General features: G+C 52.3%; 1 protein-coding gene across 1 annotated transcript; it reads left to right on the forward strand.

Moving 5' to 3' along the window:
• Nucleotides 1-13,264: 13,264 nt before the first annotated feature.
• On the forward strand, nt 13,265-16,983 carry PPP1R3G (protein phosphatase 1 regulatory subunit 3G). The gene has a single exon (XM_057699621.1). It carries the CDS (start codon nt 13,759-13,761, stop codon nt 14,830-14,832), a length of 1,074 nt encoding a protein of 357 aa, XP_057555604.1. The 5' UTR covers nt 13,265-13,758; the 3' UTR covers nt 14,833-16,983.
• The last annotated feature ends 1,934 nt before the right edge of the window (nt 16,984-18,917 follow it).

The raw sequence follows: 18,917 nt of genomic DNA on the forward strand, positions 1-18,917 counted from the left end.
GATGAAAGGGGCCTGGGGAGAGTCCAGTCTGGTGGTCAACGGCTGTGCTCTGCGGAGCCCCAGGGGAGAGGGGTCACCTGGGGACGGAGGGCGTGACGCTGAGTGGACAGGGCTCTGTAGGGTGCGTCCTGCTCGTTTTTCTTTGAATAAAACCACTGAAAGAAAAACGGAATTTGAGAACAAATGGAGCCCAACCCTCTTCACTGACCGTCGAGGAACCCGAGGTGAGGGCAAGCCCAGCTCTGGCTTCTCCCAGCCGGAGTGGGGAAGCTGCACCCACCCGTGGGGGCCCAGTGTGTCCCAGCGTCCCTGCTTCCCGGGCCGGACGCCTGGAGCCGGGCCGGGCAGTCAGCACCCTAAGGACCTGGGAGGCAGGAAAGGGAGCCGTTAAAGACAGACGGACAAATGCTCGAGAGAAAGTAAGATGCAAGCTTTCCATCCGAGGTAGTAAGAGACGAGGGCTGCCTGTCGGGGCCGGGGGGTGCAGAGGGACAGAAGAGGAATCTCTCACTAAGGACTGCCCGCCTGGCAGGCACAGGCAGGAAGGGCTGCCTCCAGAAATGTCAGCACAGAGGACGAGAAGAGGCCCGGTCACGTGGCCAGGCTCTAAAGAGAGTTGGGGGAGGGGTCCCAGAAATGAACTTGATGGAGAAGAAACAGAAAGGCCATGCGTGAGAGTAACCGGAGGGGCTCTGCTGGCCGCGGCCGAGCGGTCACCCTCCTGCCTCCGGGCTCCAGCCCCAGCCTGAGAGCAGCAGCTGATGGGCTCCAGCTGCCATTTTTCAAACCAGTTAAGGAGCTGAGCTGGCCCGGGAGGGAGTGTCCGCCTCTCTGAGTCAGCAGCTCAGAGCCGGACCTCTGGGGGCGGGCTCTCAAGGCTCTAATCCTTGAGAGTTAAAAATAAAAAATAGCAAACTGCTACTCTTTTGATTTTAAAGTGCTGCGGGGTGGGGGGGAGGGGGGTCTCCTTCCACAGAGGTTTTCCCTCCCAGGTGCCAGGGCGCGGCACCCACACCAGCGCGGCTGTGTCCAGGCAGCACGTTTCCCTCTGCGGCCGCACCGCCTCCTGCACGCGGCCCCCTCCTGAACTCATCACGGGCGTCCCCCTTGCGAGAAGGAAGTGACACGGGGCGACCCTGTGCTTTCCAAAACAAAGAAGCCCGGGTCTCTCTGGCTGAGAAAAGTTGCCGGGCCGCGGTGCCCGTCTTACACCTGAAACAGGCCCTCAGTTGAGACAACTGACGGGAGAGAGCTGTGGGAAACAGCCGAGAACGTGGCCACACCCCGCTCTGGTTATTCCGCAACCTGAAGACCCGACCGCTGTCTGTTAACAGTTTACTTTTCCTCCAGTTTGTTTGGCAACGTATAGACGTTTCCTCAGAAAACAGTCCCCGTTTACCTCCGAGCATGAGATCAGAACAGGGAGGTCGGGAAGGGAGATGAAGTCAGAGCATCTGCTGGCCTTAGATGCCCAGAGCACACCCAGCCTTCCCGCTCTCCCCAAACGGGAAAGCCAGGGATGCTCTTTCTGCTTTTCTATAGAAATTGGAGAGCAGCAAAATCATCACTGGATATAGCTTATGAAAACACACACCTCTGTTCAATGTAACCCATATACACATGGTACCCCAACGTGGCCCGGTCCTCGCCGGGCATCACCTTCCAAGAAGTAACAGCCTGACATAAAAGTAGGATTGAAAGCAGCGCAAATCTGGAGGGAAATTTAAAGAAGAAACATTAAAAAAAAAAAAACGCAGGAAGACATCTATAAAAAGTTATATTTCTTCTTCTTTTTTTGTCTCGCCTGCATGTGGGATCTTAATTCCCAGACCAGGGACTGAACCCATGTCCCCTGCAGTGGAAATTCAGTGTCCTGACCACTGGACCACAAGGGAATTCCCAAAAGGTTATATTTCTTCATCTCTCGCCCCTCAATCCCCACAGCCTTCATCACAGCCCCCGAAGACCTTACCTCTGACTTGCTCAACCACCCGATATCCAGCCTGCAGGGCTCCCCTGCCCCACTCCTCTCTGCCTCTTTATTCAATTCAGCCCTTCCAGATTCTGCAGTTTTCTAACATTCTTTTCTTAGCACCTGGATTCTGCACAAAGTCCATCCTAGGAACCGGGAATTGCTCTAACAAGAAGGTGGGAGGTGGGGGCGGGGGGGAGGAAAGGTTCAGAGGTGAACATAGACGACTGTGCTTCTCCCTTGTTTCGTCTTTGTGGGCCGCTCCCAGAGCTGCTGCCTCAGCACTAAGCCCTCCTCCACCCTTTCCCCTTCCCGTGGATCTTCCCGTGGATCCGGGTGCCCGCCCCCCGCACCCCCCCCACCCCTCAGCCTGCTGAGGACACTCCCTGGGAAATTCCAGCGTTTCTCATTGCAAACCCAGAGCAATGACACTGGTTTAAGGACTTCTTCCCTCCCTCCTCTGGGTCTCTGTGTCCAGCAAGAGGAGGGAAAGTTCACTCATTTTGTTATTTCTTTCACAGGGGCCTTCGGCCTCTAAACGCCCCGGGGGGCTACAGCCAGAGCCAACGTGGGGGCAGCTCCAGACCCTGAAGGTCTGAGAAGGTTGGCGTCTCCCTGGTTTGGCGCCACGGAAACCACAAGAGAGGTGGTCAGGGAACTGAGATCCTGTGAGCTGCACAGCACGCCCCCCCCACGCCCCCTCCCCCCCCAAATGAGGAGGGAAATCCAAGGCTGATTTCATTCTTGGCTCTCCAGCGCTGACCTGACCGCATCACTTCTGATTTTCCAGACTTGGCTCTAGTATTGTCCCGGTGGAGGGAACGTGAGCAAACGGGCCAATCTGAATACAAGCAGAGTGGTCCTTCCTTTTCATTGATGACAGTTACGAATCCATTTATAAACTGCTGCGATTCTGGAACCTGCTTTATCCTCGCTCCTGAACAGCCAGGGAAGTGAGAGTTTCCAGCACCAAAGTGGAGGTCCCAGGGGCACCACGTCCATGAGTCGTCCCCAAAGCCGGACCCCGGGGCTCTGACACAGACAGCGCACTTCTCTGCTTCAGTAACCGGCATCCTAGCACCACTGCAGTGGTGAGGTCCGTCCCGACGTGACGTGCGGGTTGTCTACTGCTGAGGAACAAACTACCTCAAAACTTTGCAGCTTGGGTCAAAAGCAGGATCTCAATGAGAGATCTGCATGCCCACGTTCACAGCAGCTGGAAGGTGGACGTGCCCCGAGTGTCCATCAGGGATGGACGGATGAGCAAGCTCTCGCATAAGCACAACGGAATATCATCCAGCCACTAAAAGGAAGGAAATTCTGACACGCGCTACAGCACGCATGGACCTTGAGGATATTATGCTGAGTGAAACAAGCCAGTCGTAGTATGATTCCACTTATGTGAAGTACCTAGAGTTATCAAATTCATCGGTGCAGAAAGTTATTGTTTAATGAGTGAAGAGCTTCAGTTTGGGAAGATGGAAAGAGTTCTGGTGGTGATGGTTGCACAACAATGTGAAGATACTTAACGCCACTGAACTGCACACTTAAAGGTTAAGATGGTAAATTTAATGGAAGTCTTATTTTACCACAGTTTTTTTGAAGGAAAAAACTTGGACACATCTATATAATGGTATAAACCATTGCTGCCCCAATAAATTTTTTAAACAAAAAAATAGTGATAAAAAGGAAAAAACTGGTGGCTGAAAACCACACTCTATGACTATCTCTCATAGTTGTTAAGTTTGGTCAATTCTAGCTCTTATCACAGTAGCATTCCCTACCCCCCAGCCCCCCGGGCAGGCCGCTGAGCACAGGTTCCGAGCACAGGTGGCACGCACCCTGCAGGAGCCGGGGTAGGCAAGAAGGACCCTGTCCTCTGATAACAGGGACCTGTGCTGTGACCACTGATGGCTGCTCTAATCACAAAAGTGTGGGCACAGGGATGGGTGCATTGTCGCAACCTTCATTGACCTTGTAAGAAACCCTGCCTCCTCCAGCTCAAACAACTTCCAGAGAATTTAAAGGACCGGTGCTTGTTTTTAGATTCTGTTTTCTCCCCCTTTATGTTTTTCTTTTTCCCCCTTTTGGGAGTCAGACATTAAAGGACTAAAACGCTCAAAGGAAACCACATATATAGAGGAATCTAGAAAGTCACAGCACATACCTTAGGAAAGATGCAGGCTCAGAAAAGGCCTGAGAAGACCTTAAGTTTACCCCTCTGGTTGACCTCCAGCACAGAGATACCCTACAATCATAATTAAAAAAAAATTTTTTTAATATTTTTTTTTAATTGAAGTAAAGTTAATTTACAATGTTGTGTTAGTTTCAGGGGTACAGCAAAGTGACTCAGATGTCTATATATCCTTTTCCAGATTCTTTTCCATTATAGGTTATTACAAGATATTGAATATAGTTCCCTGTGCTAACCAGTAGGTCCTTGTCATTCATTTATTTTATATACAGCACCCCACACATGATTTTGTAACATCATACACTGGATGTTTGGAAAATACCGGTTTACTGAGAAATGCAGATCTTCCAAACATCGCTGACTTTCATCATCCACTATTAAAAATTGCGTTTGTTTCACTGCTGATCTCATCAGAGAAGCCGCAAGTGCTGGGAAGCTGTCAACCCCATGGTACATGTGAGTATTTCAAATTACAATTTTTCCTTCAAAGTTCAGATTTCAGAATTGGCAACACATTCTTCCTGTTGACTTCCTTGAAGTCAGAGACTCGCTTCAGTGATTTTTAAGAAAATGTCTACTACGTGCCCAAATGTGAATGTCCATGCTCCATCCATCATTCTTTTAAGAAAAAATGGCGTTTCATGATAAAAAGCAGCTCGTTCAACTCACAACAGTCTCCCAAGTGCTCTTCGCTTGGGCAGTCATCACACGTCAGTAGTAGAAGTGCTTTATGCCTATTTTCCCATTTTCTCACATAGAATATTAAAAGTCAGGTTCTCGGCGTGGAGATTTAATAAACATATACTTTTTGCTGGTTTACCTAGGATATTCTTCAATGACACTGGCATGATTTTACCCACCACTGCTTCTGTGCCGTGCAGATGTCTGAAAAGTGGAAAAGGCAAGTGATGTCTTGACATCGCTACAAAAATACTTTGACATCACAGCCCCCACGCTGGACGCTCAGTGATGCTGCTGCCCAGCCCAGCAGCACCTGACAGCCTGGCACATGCTTTACCCTAAAGGGGGGGCTCAAGGCCTCCCCAGTCTCCCCCCCCTGCCCCGTCCACCCTCTGTCTCAACCTTGGGACCAAAGAGGTCCTGGGAGACCGAGGGGCTCTAGCTGTTGAGCTCCGAGCTCTCTTGCTCTGGGTGGCAGCCCCACTTGCCTTCGTTCAGGGGTTTGGGGGACTTGCTCCTCTCCATTAGGCGCCCATGCAGTTATGTCTCCTTCATTATTGACCCAGTTCCCCAAGGTCCGGTCCGTGTCTGGTTAAGAGTTCCATCCCCCTGAAGAGTCCCATGGGGCCCTCTCTACCTGGAAAGCAGACAAGGCAGGGAGTCCAGCAAGATCTGGGGCCCCGCTTCCCTGTGCCCCATGGGGTCACTACTGAAAACAGGTCCTGCATCTGTGACCGGGGGTGCTGCCAGCTCTCTGCCCGGACCCACACCCTGTCCAAGCCCACGTCCTCCATGGGAACGCGCTGTAAGGACCCAGCCTTCAGTTTACACCCCACTCTCAGCCCTGTTCCCCACCCAGCCCCGGGCCGGGGAGAAGTGGCCTGGGGGAGGTCCTGCCCCCAGCCTGGACTCCCTCTGGCCTCGTGCCTTTTCTGTCTGTGGGCCTCGCCAGGGCTCTGAGGGGCTCAGCTTCAGGCATCCTTGGGCGGGGAACCAGGGGGCCCCCCAGGTCCCAGCTGTGGGCTCCACTGGGGACCCTGAGCTCTGTCTGCCTCCAGCTGTCACCTCTTCCTCCCTCCGACTTAGTCCTTGTGACTGTTATTATCCCTGTTTTATCAGCATCATATTTACCTTCACAGACCTGCATCTCCGCACTAATCTCTGCACTGTTTGAGTATATCAAATTGGCTTAATATCTGCTGTTTGTTTTCCGTTTTTTCTACTTTAACTTCCTTTATGTTTATTCGAGGTAAAAATTCCCTGCTTCCACTTTGTTTTCCTTGATTTTTTATTAACTGTTTTAATTGGAAAAGTAATAAAAGCACATCATGAAAATGGAATGTGACAAGCGGGTATACGATGACCTCTGGTCTCCTAATCCATCTGCAGAGGCACCGGTGTTCTTGGCCTCTTGTGTTTCCTTCTAGAAATTGTCTGCGCGTGTAACAAGCATACTCCTCCCTTTTACTGAACCAAGAGAAGCTTGCTGTTCACAGAGTTTTCATCTGTTTGTTTTCTTCTTAACCCTGTATCTTGGGGATTGTTTCATATCAGTGCTTAAGAGCGACCTCAATATTTGCAAGGACTGCACCAATAACAAGCTATGGATGTACATAATGTTTTGACTCTGTCCCCTTTTTATAGAACATGTAAGATGTTTCTGGTGTTTTCCTATTACAAGCAGTACTTCAGTGAAGTATGCACATACACATGAGAGCATGGAATCAAGTTCCAGAAATAGAGCTCCGAGCGAGTTCTAGACATATCTCATACATTTATGGATATGAGAGACACAAAGGAAGCAGTACTAAAACAAACCAATGGCAGTTTGTAGCAAATGACCTCTGGTGAGGAATTTCAACCATTATAATAATGGAATCATATAATTACTAAATATTAATATTGAATATGAAGGTTTACAATTTGTAGGAACTAGTATGTGAATGCTTGGTTATGGGAATACTTCAGGAATAAATTAACTGTCACACATTTAACCCAAGAACCCGACGCTGATCACAGTGTAGGGATGTGCTCTAAGTTTTATTTTTCCCTTTGAAAAAGATCCCAGGTCCCCACGCTCCAATTTGCTTTAGGCTTGGGCTCGTGCATTTCGACCCTGGGCCTTTGGGCTTCGGCTATTGACAAGGTGTTTGCCCTACGGTGGTGTTGTCTGCTGGCCCACACACGGTGGGAGGTCCAAGTTATAGCTCCAGCACGTCAGAGTCCGGAGGGAGCAGAGGAAAGGTAAACACGTGGCAGTTCCCGTGGCAGAAACACGAGGTCAGGCGACCCCGCTGGAGACAGGCACACGAGGTCATAAACACCGTCCCGCCAGCACCTCCCGACCCTCACCCCGCACCGTGCCGCATCCACTGTTTACTGTCCTGACTTCACAGAGCAGGGACCATCGATCGCCCAGGAGTACAAACCTACGAGCACCACCATGTGACCCCCCGGAAGGAAATGCACGTCAGGACAGCTGCTGGCGTCTCCCAGTGTCACAGGTGCAGATGGCGTGCGACCTCTGGGCTTCATTCTTGGGTGCTGCAGCCCTTTCCAGGCACACGCCCCGGGGCCGTGTCTACACTGCCCGTCTCGAGAGTTTAGGCCCCACATTACTGAGTCACATTGGAAAGGGGATCTTGGGACCGAGAGAAAGTGGGGGATGGGAGGGTAGGGGAGAGAACGCGACTCAATCAACGTGTCTAATGAGTATCTGTTGATACTACGTGCAAAGCTTTCTATCTCCCACAGCAGGTACCGTTATCAGGGATGCTGTATAGTTTGTATATTTCTGTGTTGTTTTGCCTCCCATCCTGACACTAAAACGTAAGCTCCCCGGAGACCGAGACTCGCCTTTTGTTGACTGCCGTGTTCCCGGCACCTATGAGTGTCTGGCAGAGAGCAGGCATGCAATAAATCCATGGTGAATTAGTGACTGAAGACACCGTGCTAGCAGGCGCTGACAGAAAACCATCACGGTGCACCAGCGTGGTGGGCTCTGTGCAGAGCATTTTGCAAGCGTTCTCCTCTGTAAGTGGGCAGCCACATGGTCCCATTTTACAGATGAAGAAAACACAACTTGAGAGGTCACATGACTTGCAGAAATGGTGGTGCTGAAGTTTAAACTCAGCTGTTATGTCTCCTGGGTCTTTAGGTCAGACCAAGCCTCCCATTCTACACTCTGGGAAAGCAACAAAGACCAGTTAGACACAGCCCCTGTTGCTAACTGGAGATAAAATCTGGAAACAAGTCAGAACCAACCAGGCCTTAATAAATGGTAAGAAGCAGCCCCGTGAGGCAGGCAGTAGTGCTGTGGGTTTGCAGAGACGAAGGGGCGGATAGGAAAAGGTGTTAACTAACAGGCCTGCTGCTGAGTAGTGGGATTATCAATGGTTATACTTTCTCTTTCCCACCTCATCTGTATTGCCTAATTTTCCCACAGTGAGTAAGTACTGCTTTTGTAATAAGAAAAAAGTATATGTTAATCTTAAGAAATTTTTCCCTTAAAAATTTAAAAATACGTGTTCTAAGGCAAGTCTCCAAGGCAAGCTTCCTCCCTGTCATTTCTCTGCCCTCCCCCAAAGCATGCTGTAGTACTAGTTTTTAAAATAACTTTTCCAATATACTCTGTGCAAGTACAGGCATATGCTATATCTACTTAAAAAAAATTTTTTTCAAGACCACATGAAACCTTAACCTGGGAGTTCCCTGGTGGCCTAGTGGTTAGGATTCGGTGCTATGAGTGCCGTGGCCCGGCTTCGATCCCTGGTCCGGGAACTGAGATCCTATAAGCCACGCCACATGCACTGCACCCCCCCAAAAACCCAAAAAACAAAACACCTTAACCCAAGGAGCCAGGATGAGCTACGGGAGAAAACATGCCTCAGCTCACGCTTCACCTACCTCTAAGAAACAGGGCCAGGGCTCAGGCGTGGCAAGATGGGCACCTGCTTTGGGCACAAAACTTAAGGGCCACCAAAAACTCAGTAGTCAAGATAAATACTATTGTAATTTAATATTTAAAAAATCCAAGTGAATGCAAAAAAAAAATCCACGAGAAACAAAACATCGAAATTTTATTTTTGTTTTTGTTGTTTGGCCACCCTGTGTGGCTTGTGGGATCTTAGGTCCCTGACCAGGGATGGCACCTGGGCCCTCGGCAGTGAGAGTGTGGAGTCCTAACCATGGACCACCAGGGAATTCCCGAAATTTTAAATAAAAACAGAACTAGAGGGACTTCCCTGGTGGCACAGTGGTTAAGACTCTGAGCTCCCAATGCAGGGGCCTGGGTTCGATCCTTGGTCAGGGAACTAGATCCCATATGCATGCTGCAACTGAGAGTTCCAATGTTGCAACTAAGGAGCTGGTGAGCCGCAACTAAGGAGCCTGCCTGCTGCAACTAAGACCCAGTGCTACCAAATATATATATATATAAATATATAGAAAAAAACAAAACAAAACGCAGAACTAGAAAAAAAAACCTATACCACAAACACCACAAAATCCAGAAAACATAATTTTTTGATTAATTACCAAAATGCTTCTATCATACCTTTTCCCTCTATAATTTTGTAGGAATATTTTGGAAAATCCCCTTCAAGTTTCTTTCATATATCAGCTGTAAAAGTTATATTATAGGTTTGTACCCACAAACACAGGACTCTGATCAATTCTTTTTTCTTTTAGGTTGTTTTTTTTTTTGATGTGAACCATTTTTAAAGTCTTTATTGAATTTGTTACAATACTGCTTCTGTTTTATGTTTTGGTTTCTTGGCCGCAAGGCCTGTGGGATCTTAGCTCCCCGACCAGGGATCAAACCCACACCCTCTGCACTGGAAGACAAAGTCTTAACCATTGGTCCACCAGGGAAGTCCCCAGGACTCTGATTGATTCTATTTCACACAATAACCATCAAAAAATGTTCCTTTCCCCATGAGCCTCCCAGGAACATTTCACGACTTCAGTGCCAACAAGAGACCTAATCACAGAAGTGGTACCCCATCACTATTCAGTAAGAAGGCATTCCCAGGCCCTGCCCATGCTAAAGGACAGGGGACCACACCAAACGCTGGAGGGCCTCAGAATAGGCCACCGCAAAATGTGCCACTTTGGCATAAGGATTATTTTGAGCTGAAGAAAATCAAGAAACAACCCCAAGAAAACCAAGAAAAAAACCTCTCTGTCCTCCCCGAATCTGGCTAAAAGCTGGATATAATTTCCATTTGCGAAGATGTCTCCCTCCCTCCTACCAGGAGGAGGAGAACTCCTAGACTCAGTCACCCGAGGTGATTCTAGGCTCTTGTCAGCCCAAAGACAGTGCCAGAGGAATTCACATAAGGAATCTCACTAAGACAACCCTTCTCTTCCACGAGTTTCCCTCATGAACTTATCTTCCTGGGTTTGCCACTCCTAAAACTATAAACCCCCTTTCCTTGCCTTGTCTCTTCTCTACACACACACACACACATTGTTCTTTGTTAAGATGGTATTGTCGAGGAAAAAAATTAACTGTCGATCTAATAAAGAAATGGAAAATTATATTCATGCCAACCTAACAATTATAATCCAGGAGACAGTCTTTCAGAAAGTTCTGAGGACTGTCAAAGCACAGTTATATATAAGTTTTTGAGACAAAGGGTTATATGTGAAATGATGTATTGTGTACAGTTTATAGAATCCAGACCTGCACGTACAAAGCAGGTAGTGGGTCATCCTGACTTGGTGAGATTACGAAGCAATGTTCTCTCCTGAGGAGGTCTGGTTAACGCAGATGCACCATACCCTCTACGGGGTGGTGAGGCTGCCCAAACGAGCAGAGAAAAAAAGTATGCTTAAATTTTTCTTATCTTGCCATAAAATATGGATTTTATTTCATCACATGACTATGTGAATGCATCAGAAGGGGCCCGAGAACACTTAAGCTTCAGTAGTTTCATCATAAATCTGCCTCTGAGCAGAAGTCATCATTACTAACTGGACTGTCCCAGGAAAACATCACAAAGGAGGCAAAATTTGGAAATTGCATTTTTTTTTTTTGGCTGCATTGGGTCTACATTGCTGCGTGCAGGCTTTCTCTAGTTGTGGTGAGCAGGGGCTACTCTTCATTGTGGTGCGCGGGCTTCTCATTGCGATGGCTTCTCTTGTTGTGGAGCACAGGCTCTAGGCTCGCAGGCTGCAGTAGTTGTGGCATGCGGGCTCAGCAGTTATGGTGAACAAACTTTGTTGCTCCACGGCATGTGGGATCTTCCCAGACCAGGGATTGAACCTGCGTCCCCTGCATTGGCAGGTGGATTCTTAACCACTGCACCACCAGGGAAGTCCTGGAAATTGCCTTAAAGGCCAGGTGATGTCACTAAGTGGAGGTGGGGCATCCCAGGCAGTGAGGAGAGCGCCAGTGCTTTGACGCTGGTTTTAACAGGATGGTGAGGACGATGATGGAGATACTGTTGTTCTGCTGGGGAATGCTTTGCTTAAACCAAAGCCTGAAGGATCCCAATGCGTAAACAAGGTAACATTGCCCTTTCTCAGGTGGGCCTGGGGCCCTGCTGCCTCAGCTCACATCAGCCCAGGGGTCTCCTATGAGAGCTTTGCAGAAAATGACATCTGAAGGGGACAGAGAGCAGGGTGCAAAAGCGTCTGGAGTCAGATGATGTTGGAGTGAGGAGTCTGGACCATCCTTGGTAGATGTGTACAGTTGGAGTCAAAGACAGCTGTGTCCTCCACCAGGGCTGTGCACAAGGTACTTGCATAAGATAAAGAATTTGAATAGTACAGGGGACTTCGCTCGTTGTCCAGTGGATAAGAAGCCGCCTGCCAATGCAGAAGACACGGGTGCGAGCCCTGGTCCGGGAAGATCCCACATGCCCCAGAGCAACTAAGCCTGTGTGCCACCACTACTGAGCCTGTGCTCTAGAGCCCGCGAGCCACAGCTATTGAGTCCATGTGCCACGACTACTGAAGCCTGTGCTCCTAGAGCCCGTGCTCTGCAACAAGAGAGGCCACCTCCTCACTGCAACTAGAGACACCCAGTGTGCAGCAATGAAGACCCAATGCAGCCAATAAATAAATTTTAAATAAATTTTTTTTTTTAATAAAAAAAAAAAAGCTTCTTCTCAGATGCCCCCCTCACAGCTTACCGGCTGGGTCACTTGCTCATTCCTGAAGCCCTCCTGGGGTCATATGAGCGGGAGCTATTCTGGAGGAGAGTGGGGTGGGCCTCCCCTGAGATGGGGCTGTGTGGGGGAGGGGTGGGACACCTGTGAGAAAGGAACCGGGGACCGTGTGCTGGGCAGGCCGGCCCCAGGCCCGCTACAGCAGTCAGAGGCTGCCTTAAGGCTCCTGGAAGGCGGCCCGCCTGCGACCTCCTCTGCAGGTTCCCCTCCCCCTCCCCAGGGTCTCCCCCCTGCAGCCCTACGGTCACCCCCACTCTCCTCCCTCACAGAGGCTTCCTGGCCTCCCTGAGCAGGTGGGATCCTGCCTTCTCAGCATCTGCCGAAAGCCTGACTCTGTATTTACTCGTGTGGCTTTCTGGTTAACCTTGGTCTCCTCCAACATAAGGAAAGCGCCCCAAGGGTGGGGACCTCCACCGTTCCCACCAGAGAGAGTGGGACAGGACGGGGCTGGGGCTACGGAACCACAGGGCCCTGAGAGCCAGGCCCCCTTACGCTCTGCTCCCTCCTGTCCCCGCTCTGGAGCAGCGCGGGCTCTGCTGTGGTTAGAGCCCAGAAGGTCGCCACGACCTCAAAGTCTCTGTGAAGTCCCATTCTACCCTTAAGATAGTCTGCAAATTTTGCATGTCAGTCCATAACACGTCAATGTTTACTTCCGTGTAAAAACTTAAATGCAAAAACAATGATCTTCTCCGCGAATCTTGTTGTTGCTCCAACAGGTAGCCACGGCAGGTGTACTTGGGGCCTCCTGGAAGTCCCCAAGTTGAGACGCAATCCCGGCGTGGGAGGGCCCGAGGGACCCCGGCCAGGGCACCGGCATCAGCACGCCCTCGCCAGAAAGACTTCCAGAAAGACTTCGGGGTCCCCCCACCCCCGGGCCTAGGGCGGGGCCGGGCCAGGAGCTCGCGCACCGCCGCCAGGGGCCGCCCACGCGCGGGCCGAAGCTGGAGAACCTCGGACGTAGAGGCAGGACAAGGTAGCCTTAAAGACGAAACGAAACCAAACCGACCCAACAAGGAGACAACGCCGGGGCCGCGCGGCGGCCGGGCCGGGGGGGGGGGGCGGAGCGGGGACGTGCGCCCGGGCCCCGCGCGAATGGCCTCCGGACGCGCCCGGGCCGCGAAGGCGCCCCCGGCCCCGGCTCCGAGCGTCCCCGCCCCGTCGCCGCCCCGCGCCGGGTCCGCGTCCGCCCCGCGCCGCCGCGCGCCGGGCCGGGCCCACTTCCCAGCGCCCTGACCCGGGGGAGGAAGGAGGAGACCGTCCGCGCGGCCCGCCGCCTCCGGCTGCCCCGCAACCACGCGCCTGCTGCCGGGACCTCCTGGGCCGACGCCACCTCCGGGAGGAGACCGCCCTGCGACCCTGCGACCCGTCGGGACCCGCGGCGCCAGCTTCGCGGGCAGGAGGACGACGGAGGCTGAGCGCGCGCCCACCGAGGAGCTCCGCAGGCAGGGCGGGCGCGGGCCCCCTGGGCAGGAAGGGGTGAAAGGGAGCCCCGGCTTCCAACACCGTCTCCACTCTCCGCGGAGCCTTCGGATCCCGCGCGCCGGGCCCTCCCCCGCCGCGGGCAGGCTCAACCCCGAGCGGCCGCGCCCGGCCCTGGCCCGGCCCGCATCCTCCTCCCACGTCGCCTCCCGGCTGGCACTGCCCTCTCCGCTCGGACCCGGGCGGGTGCTGCGCGCTCTTGGCACCACCCCAGGCGTCAAGTGTCCGGAGGACAAGTCCCCGGGCCAGACGGCGTCATGGAGCCCCGGGGGGCGCAGCTGCCACGTTTGGAGGCGCGGGGACCTGCGCGCTTTGAAGACACCCCGCCTGCCCAGGAGCCGCCCGCCCCGGGGGTCCTGTGGCCCGCGGGCGGCGGGGACGGCAGCGGCACGTCGGTGGCCCCGAGCCCCGACGCCGAGTCCCGGTCCCCGCAGGAAGAGGCCGCCGCCCAGGAGCAGGAGGGGCTGCTGGAAAGCCGCCGCCGTCGCGGCCGCGCGCGCTCCCTCTCCCTGCCCACCGAGCCGATGCTGCAGGCGGCCAAGGTCCTGCAGCGGCATCAGCCGCCCGCCCCGGGGCCGGGCGCGGCGGGCGGCGAGAGGGCCGCGGACGCGCCGCACAGCCCCGGCGGCTGCTGCGCCAGGTGCACGAAGCGGGTGCAGTTCGCGGACGCGCTGGGGCTCCGCCTGGCCAGCGTGAAGCACTTCAGCGAGGCCGAGGAGCCGCAGGTGCCGCCCGCCGTGCTCTCCCGCCTGCGCAGCTTCCCCGCGCGCGCCGAGGACCTGGAGCAGCTCCCGGGCGCGGCGGCCGCGCCCCCCCGCGCCCCTCCCCGGCTGCGGCCTCTCTTCGAGCTCCCGGGGCCGAGCGCCGCGGCCGAGCGCCTGCGGCGGCAGCGCGTGTGCCTGGAGCGCGTGCAGTGCTCGGCGCCCTGGGGCACGGAGGTGACCGGCTCCGGCCGGGTGCTGGGGTGCCCGGGGCCGCGCGCCGTGGCCGTGCGCTACACCTTCACCGAGTGGCGCTCCTTCCTGGACGTGCCGGCCGAGCTGCGGCCCGAGCCGGGGAGGCCTCCGCCGCCGGAGGCGCCGTCGGGGGAGCCCGGAGACGCGGAGGAGGAGGAGGCCGGGGACGCCGCGGAGGGGCCGGGCGCCGAGCGCTTCCACTTCGCGCTGTGCCTGCCCCCGGGCCTGCAGCCAAAGGAGGGGGAGGACGCGGACGCGCCGGGCGTCGCCGTGCACTTCGCCGTCCGCTACCGCTGCGCCCAGGGCGAGTACTGGGACAACAACGCGGGCGCCAACTACACGCTGCGCTACGCGCGCCCGGCCGACGCGCTCTGAGCCCGCGGCGCTCGGCCCCGCGGCGCTCGCTCGCAGGGACCCCGGCAAGGGGACGACGGCGCGCGGAGCCCGGGCAGCTGCGACGCTTTGCTGAGCACCAGCCCCCTGGAGAGAGGGAGCCGCTCACCCCGAGCTCGCACCCCACACGGACCCCGCCAGCAAGCACCGGGCTCGGGCCAAGCGCCCTGCCTTCCCAGCGGCTTTCCCGTCCCTTTTGGCCTCTGGAAATCTCGCCCCGCGTCGAGTGGGAAGACAGCCTCAAGATTCCGAGCAGTGCTTTCTCCACCAAAAAGACTCCGGAGCGAGGCTGCAAACCCTTGGGATTTGTTTTTAACTGTGCACGTCCCCTCGGGTCTCAGGGAGAGGTCGAAGCATCCTGCCGCCTCGCGCCGAGGGACGGTGTGGAGCCTTCGAGCCTTCGCACCGCGGCCTGTTTCTCAAGAAACCCACGTGGGGCCTTGGCTGGTCTGTCCTTTTCTCTTAACTGGGATCTGGGAAATGTTTGCCGGCACTCGCGCGCTTGCGTACAAATGTCCTGTTGAAAATGGAAGGCCACGGGCACGTCTGTCACTTGATATTTCAGCTCCTGGCAGTTGGGGAGGCCTTGGCAGTGGGGCCATCTTCTTCAGCGAATGCTGCAGCACTTTAATACAGTCAAACAACAGTATTTTCAAATTTCCCTTCTTCAACCCGCCTCTCTGAGGTGGAAAGGCCCAGATTTCCCATAATGGGCTAGAGTCTTCTTAAAAATATTTTGTAGAAGTCGTTCTTTCCCCGGGCAAAATAAGATGCTTGGTGAGTTGAAATGCCAGAGTAATTGGCTGTGAGCCTGCAACACCGGGCCCTCGCCTCCAGCCCCGTTGTGCAGGCAGAGCACATCGAAGCTGCTAGACTCCTGGGCCATTCATTAGCAGTCAGAGAAGCTGGACTCTCGGTGGCTGGACTCCAAGCCGGGAGTTGAGGGATGGAAAGCTGGCTTTCTGTCCCTCTTGGCGCCACAGCGGGGAGTGGTGACTTAAATGATGAAGCCTGCCCAGCAAGAAAATCCTGCTCGGTACCCGGTGGGCACCCTGCACAGGCCAGGACCGTGGGCACCAGTCTGCTTGGCCTTCTTCATTCACTGCTGAAGGCCATGGTTGCCACGATAGGTGGCCAGGCGCGACCAGCGCAGGTGAGCCTCCTGACGACTTGACTCCTTCACACCCTGCTCCTGCCTTGGTAGTTTTTCTTTGGTTTTCATATGTTCGAGCACATGGTAGTACATATGAGCTGTTCATTTGTGATGCTGATCTCTAAGGAGGGATGATTTCACTGCTGCTTTATGAGAACCAGGGCAGGCATCCTACAGCCCACGGGCCAAGTTCAGTCTGAAGACTGTTGTGGGGCCTGAGAGTGAAGAATGTGTTTTACATTTTTAAATAGTTGGAAAAATTCAAAAGAAGAATACTATTTTTGTGGTACATGAGAAGTGTATGAAATTCAAATTTCAGTGTCCATAAATAAAGTTTTATAGGAACACAGCCACGCACATTCATTTACATGTTATCCATGACTGCTTTCCTGCTACAAGAGCAGAGATGAGTAGATGCAACAGAGACCGTATGGCGAACTCTAAAATATTTACTGTCTGGCCCGTTATAGAAAGTCTGCCAAAACCCTGCTCTAGAGAAGTACTATTTTTTAAAACTATATGTTGAGAGTTATATTTAATAAAGCAGTTAAACATTTAGTAAAACTGTCACTTGAAATAAACCTCCTTTGGGTAAAGGTAAAACTGGTTACATTACTCTCAGTAAATCTTAGTTGCTTATAATAAATACTAAGACACTAAATGTACAATTATTACTGCACTGGGGAGGGGAATCTATCTGCTTCTTACTTCTAAGAAATAACAGAAAGTCAAGGCAGCTGTATAGCACCTATCTGAATTAACATCAAGCTACAGAAAACTGCCAGATATTTCTGTGCCTCAAGATGGGATGTCTCAAGCTGTAGAAATATTTAGTTTGAACTCTGGTTTGTAGACATCCTTTTTGACTATAGCAGTGTTTGCCAAAGATAATTGATCATGGAAAAAATTTAAATACTGATTTAGGAGTGGAAAGCCATCAGGAGTTAATGAGTTACAATTTACACTTGGAGTAAAGCAGACTATGATCACATGGAGGAGACAATACCTAATTCACACGTGCTTATAAAAAACTTGATAACAACGACAGCCAGCAATTATTAGAATTACATAATTTTTCTGCTATGAAATACAAATGCAATCGTGCATTCTGATTCAATGTCCAGTATTGGGTCTGGTATATCACTTCCTTTTTAAAAGTGTATTATTGCCTAATACCACCACCTAGATAAATACACTGTATATTTTTCTTATGAATACATTTTAGTTGAAAAGTTGATAGTGTATACGGTCTATAATACAGTTTGAAATGCGAGTTTATATGGTAGGAACGCATTACTTTGGATTGTTTTAGATTATTTAAAATTAAATTAGGAGCACAATATAATGATTGAAATAGAGTCTCTTGTCTGGTATCTTTTAAGATGGTAACCCACTAAATCTAGAATAAAGTACATAAGAGATGGATTTTTAAGAGGTATGTACAGCAAAAATTTTATTCTTATAAAAACCATTACTGACTTTCAAAAGTATATTTTAGAATTCAAATAATTAATTTTAAGAGTACTTATTTCATAATATAAGAACTTCAAACATGGCTGTTAGGAAAGGAAGTCTAGCTTTGCTCTCCCATAAATCTTGGAGGATAGCTCTTCTAAGGTTCAGAAATTTGTAAAATATTTTGCCCAGTCTTTCTGCACATGGTTACAGCCTTTCAAAGTCGTAGAATTGGCAACCTTCTAAATGTCAATTTTACTGTATAAAGTGCCAACTTTTCATTGTAGACTGATAACAAACACTCTGTAAAGAAATGTGATGGCTTTAAAATAGGTCTTTTGTTTGTCTTTGAAAAGTTTCAGAGGAAGAGGCAGGACTGATGTGTGACGTGTTGAGTGCACTTCCTGAATGCAGTGAACATGCACACGCTTAGCCCCAAAGCACCCCCCCCCCCCAGTGCGGCTGTGGCTCTCTTGCGGGAATATTTGTCACAACTTAATAAGAGAGGCTCATTCTGCTTGGAAATGTAATAGCATCAACACCTCGCCCAGCTCTAATGATCAAGAACTAAGTTCTGCTCAGCTCAGCTAATGACCCTGACCTTCACCAGAGAGACTCCAGTTTCTTCCTTACGGGCCACTGGGTCAGGGGCTGCTGAAGTGTGTGTCCCAATCTAAAGAGTGTAAGAAGCAGTGGCGGGAACTGTGGCCACTGGTACAGAACAAATGTCCCCTGATCACCGCCCCCCCCCCCCCCAGGTTTATGAAGCAAGGTGACCAGTCGCTTCCAAGACCTAACTGGGGAGGCCAGGATCCTGCTCCAGGGTGTGGACACTGGACCCTGGGAGCCTGGGAAGACCAAGCATCTCTGTCCAGGTGGCAGGGCCGCAGCTCAGGCAGCCTTCCTGCAGCACTGGGGAGTGGGCCTTTGTCATCCAGAACCAGGGCTGCGGGGGCTGGAGAGCCTTCTGTCAGGTGCGCAGTGCGTTTTCCACCGGGCCAGGCCCTCACCTACTGTGGCCCTCCTCTGCCCTGACCAGGGGGAGGGCTTCCCTGGTGATGCTGTGGGTTTTAAGCCACACAGAGCCTTCTGCTCATCTCATTTTTGGAGATTAGTGTTGGGCTCCTGGGATACTGTGTTACGGGTTTTCCAAGCCTCTGCTTTCCGGCCACAAGGGTTTTGTGTGTTTAGTGCACTGAAGCTCCTCCAACCCCAACTCCGACACTTGCTCCTTAGGCACGTGTGGCTGGGGTACTGTGATCTGCATCGTGTAGGCTTTGTCGGGAGAGCAGGGAACAGCCGTCGGGAGGAAATGGCAGGTTTTGCTTTTGTGTGACATCATGGAACTGGCAAGTGTGCCTTTTTGGCTCGTGCAGTGGGACGCGGGTTTGTAGGTTAAGCGAGGGCCCCGTGGCATGTGGTAACAACTGCAGCCCTGACAGTGAGCTGTCTGCAGTCT

Source organism: Hippopotamus amphibius, chromosome 11 (assembly GCF_030028045.1).
Source record: "Hippopotamus amphibius kiboko isolate mHipAmp2 chromosome 11, mHipAmp2.hap2, whole genome shotgun sequence".
NCBI lineage: Eukaryota > Metazoa > Chordata > Mammalia > Artiodactyla > Hippopotamidae > Hippopotamus > Hippopotamus amphibius.

Excerpts from the sequence above, each read along its gene's own strand:
- PPP1R3G (XM_057699621.1), top strand. The coding sequence starts at position 13,759 with ATGGAGCCCCGGGGGGCGCAGCTGCCACGTTTGGAGGCGCGGGGACCT.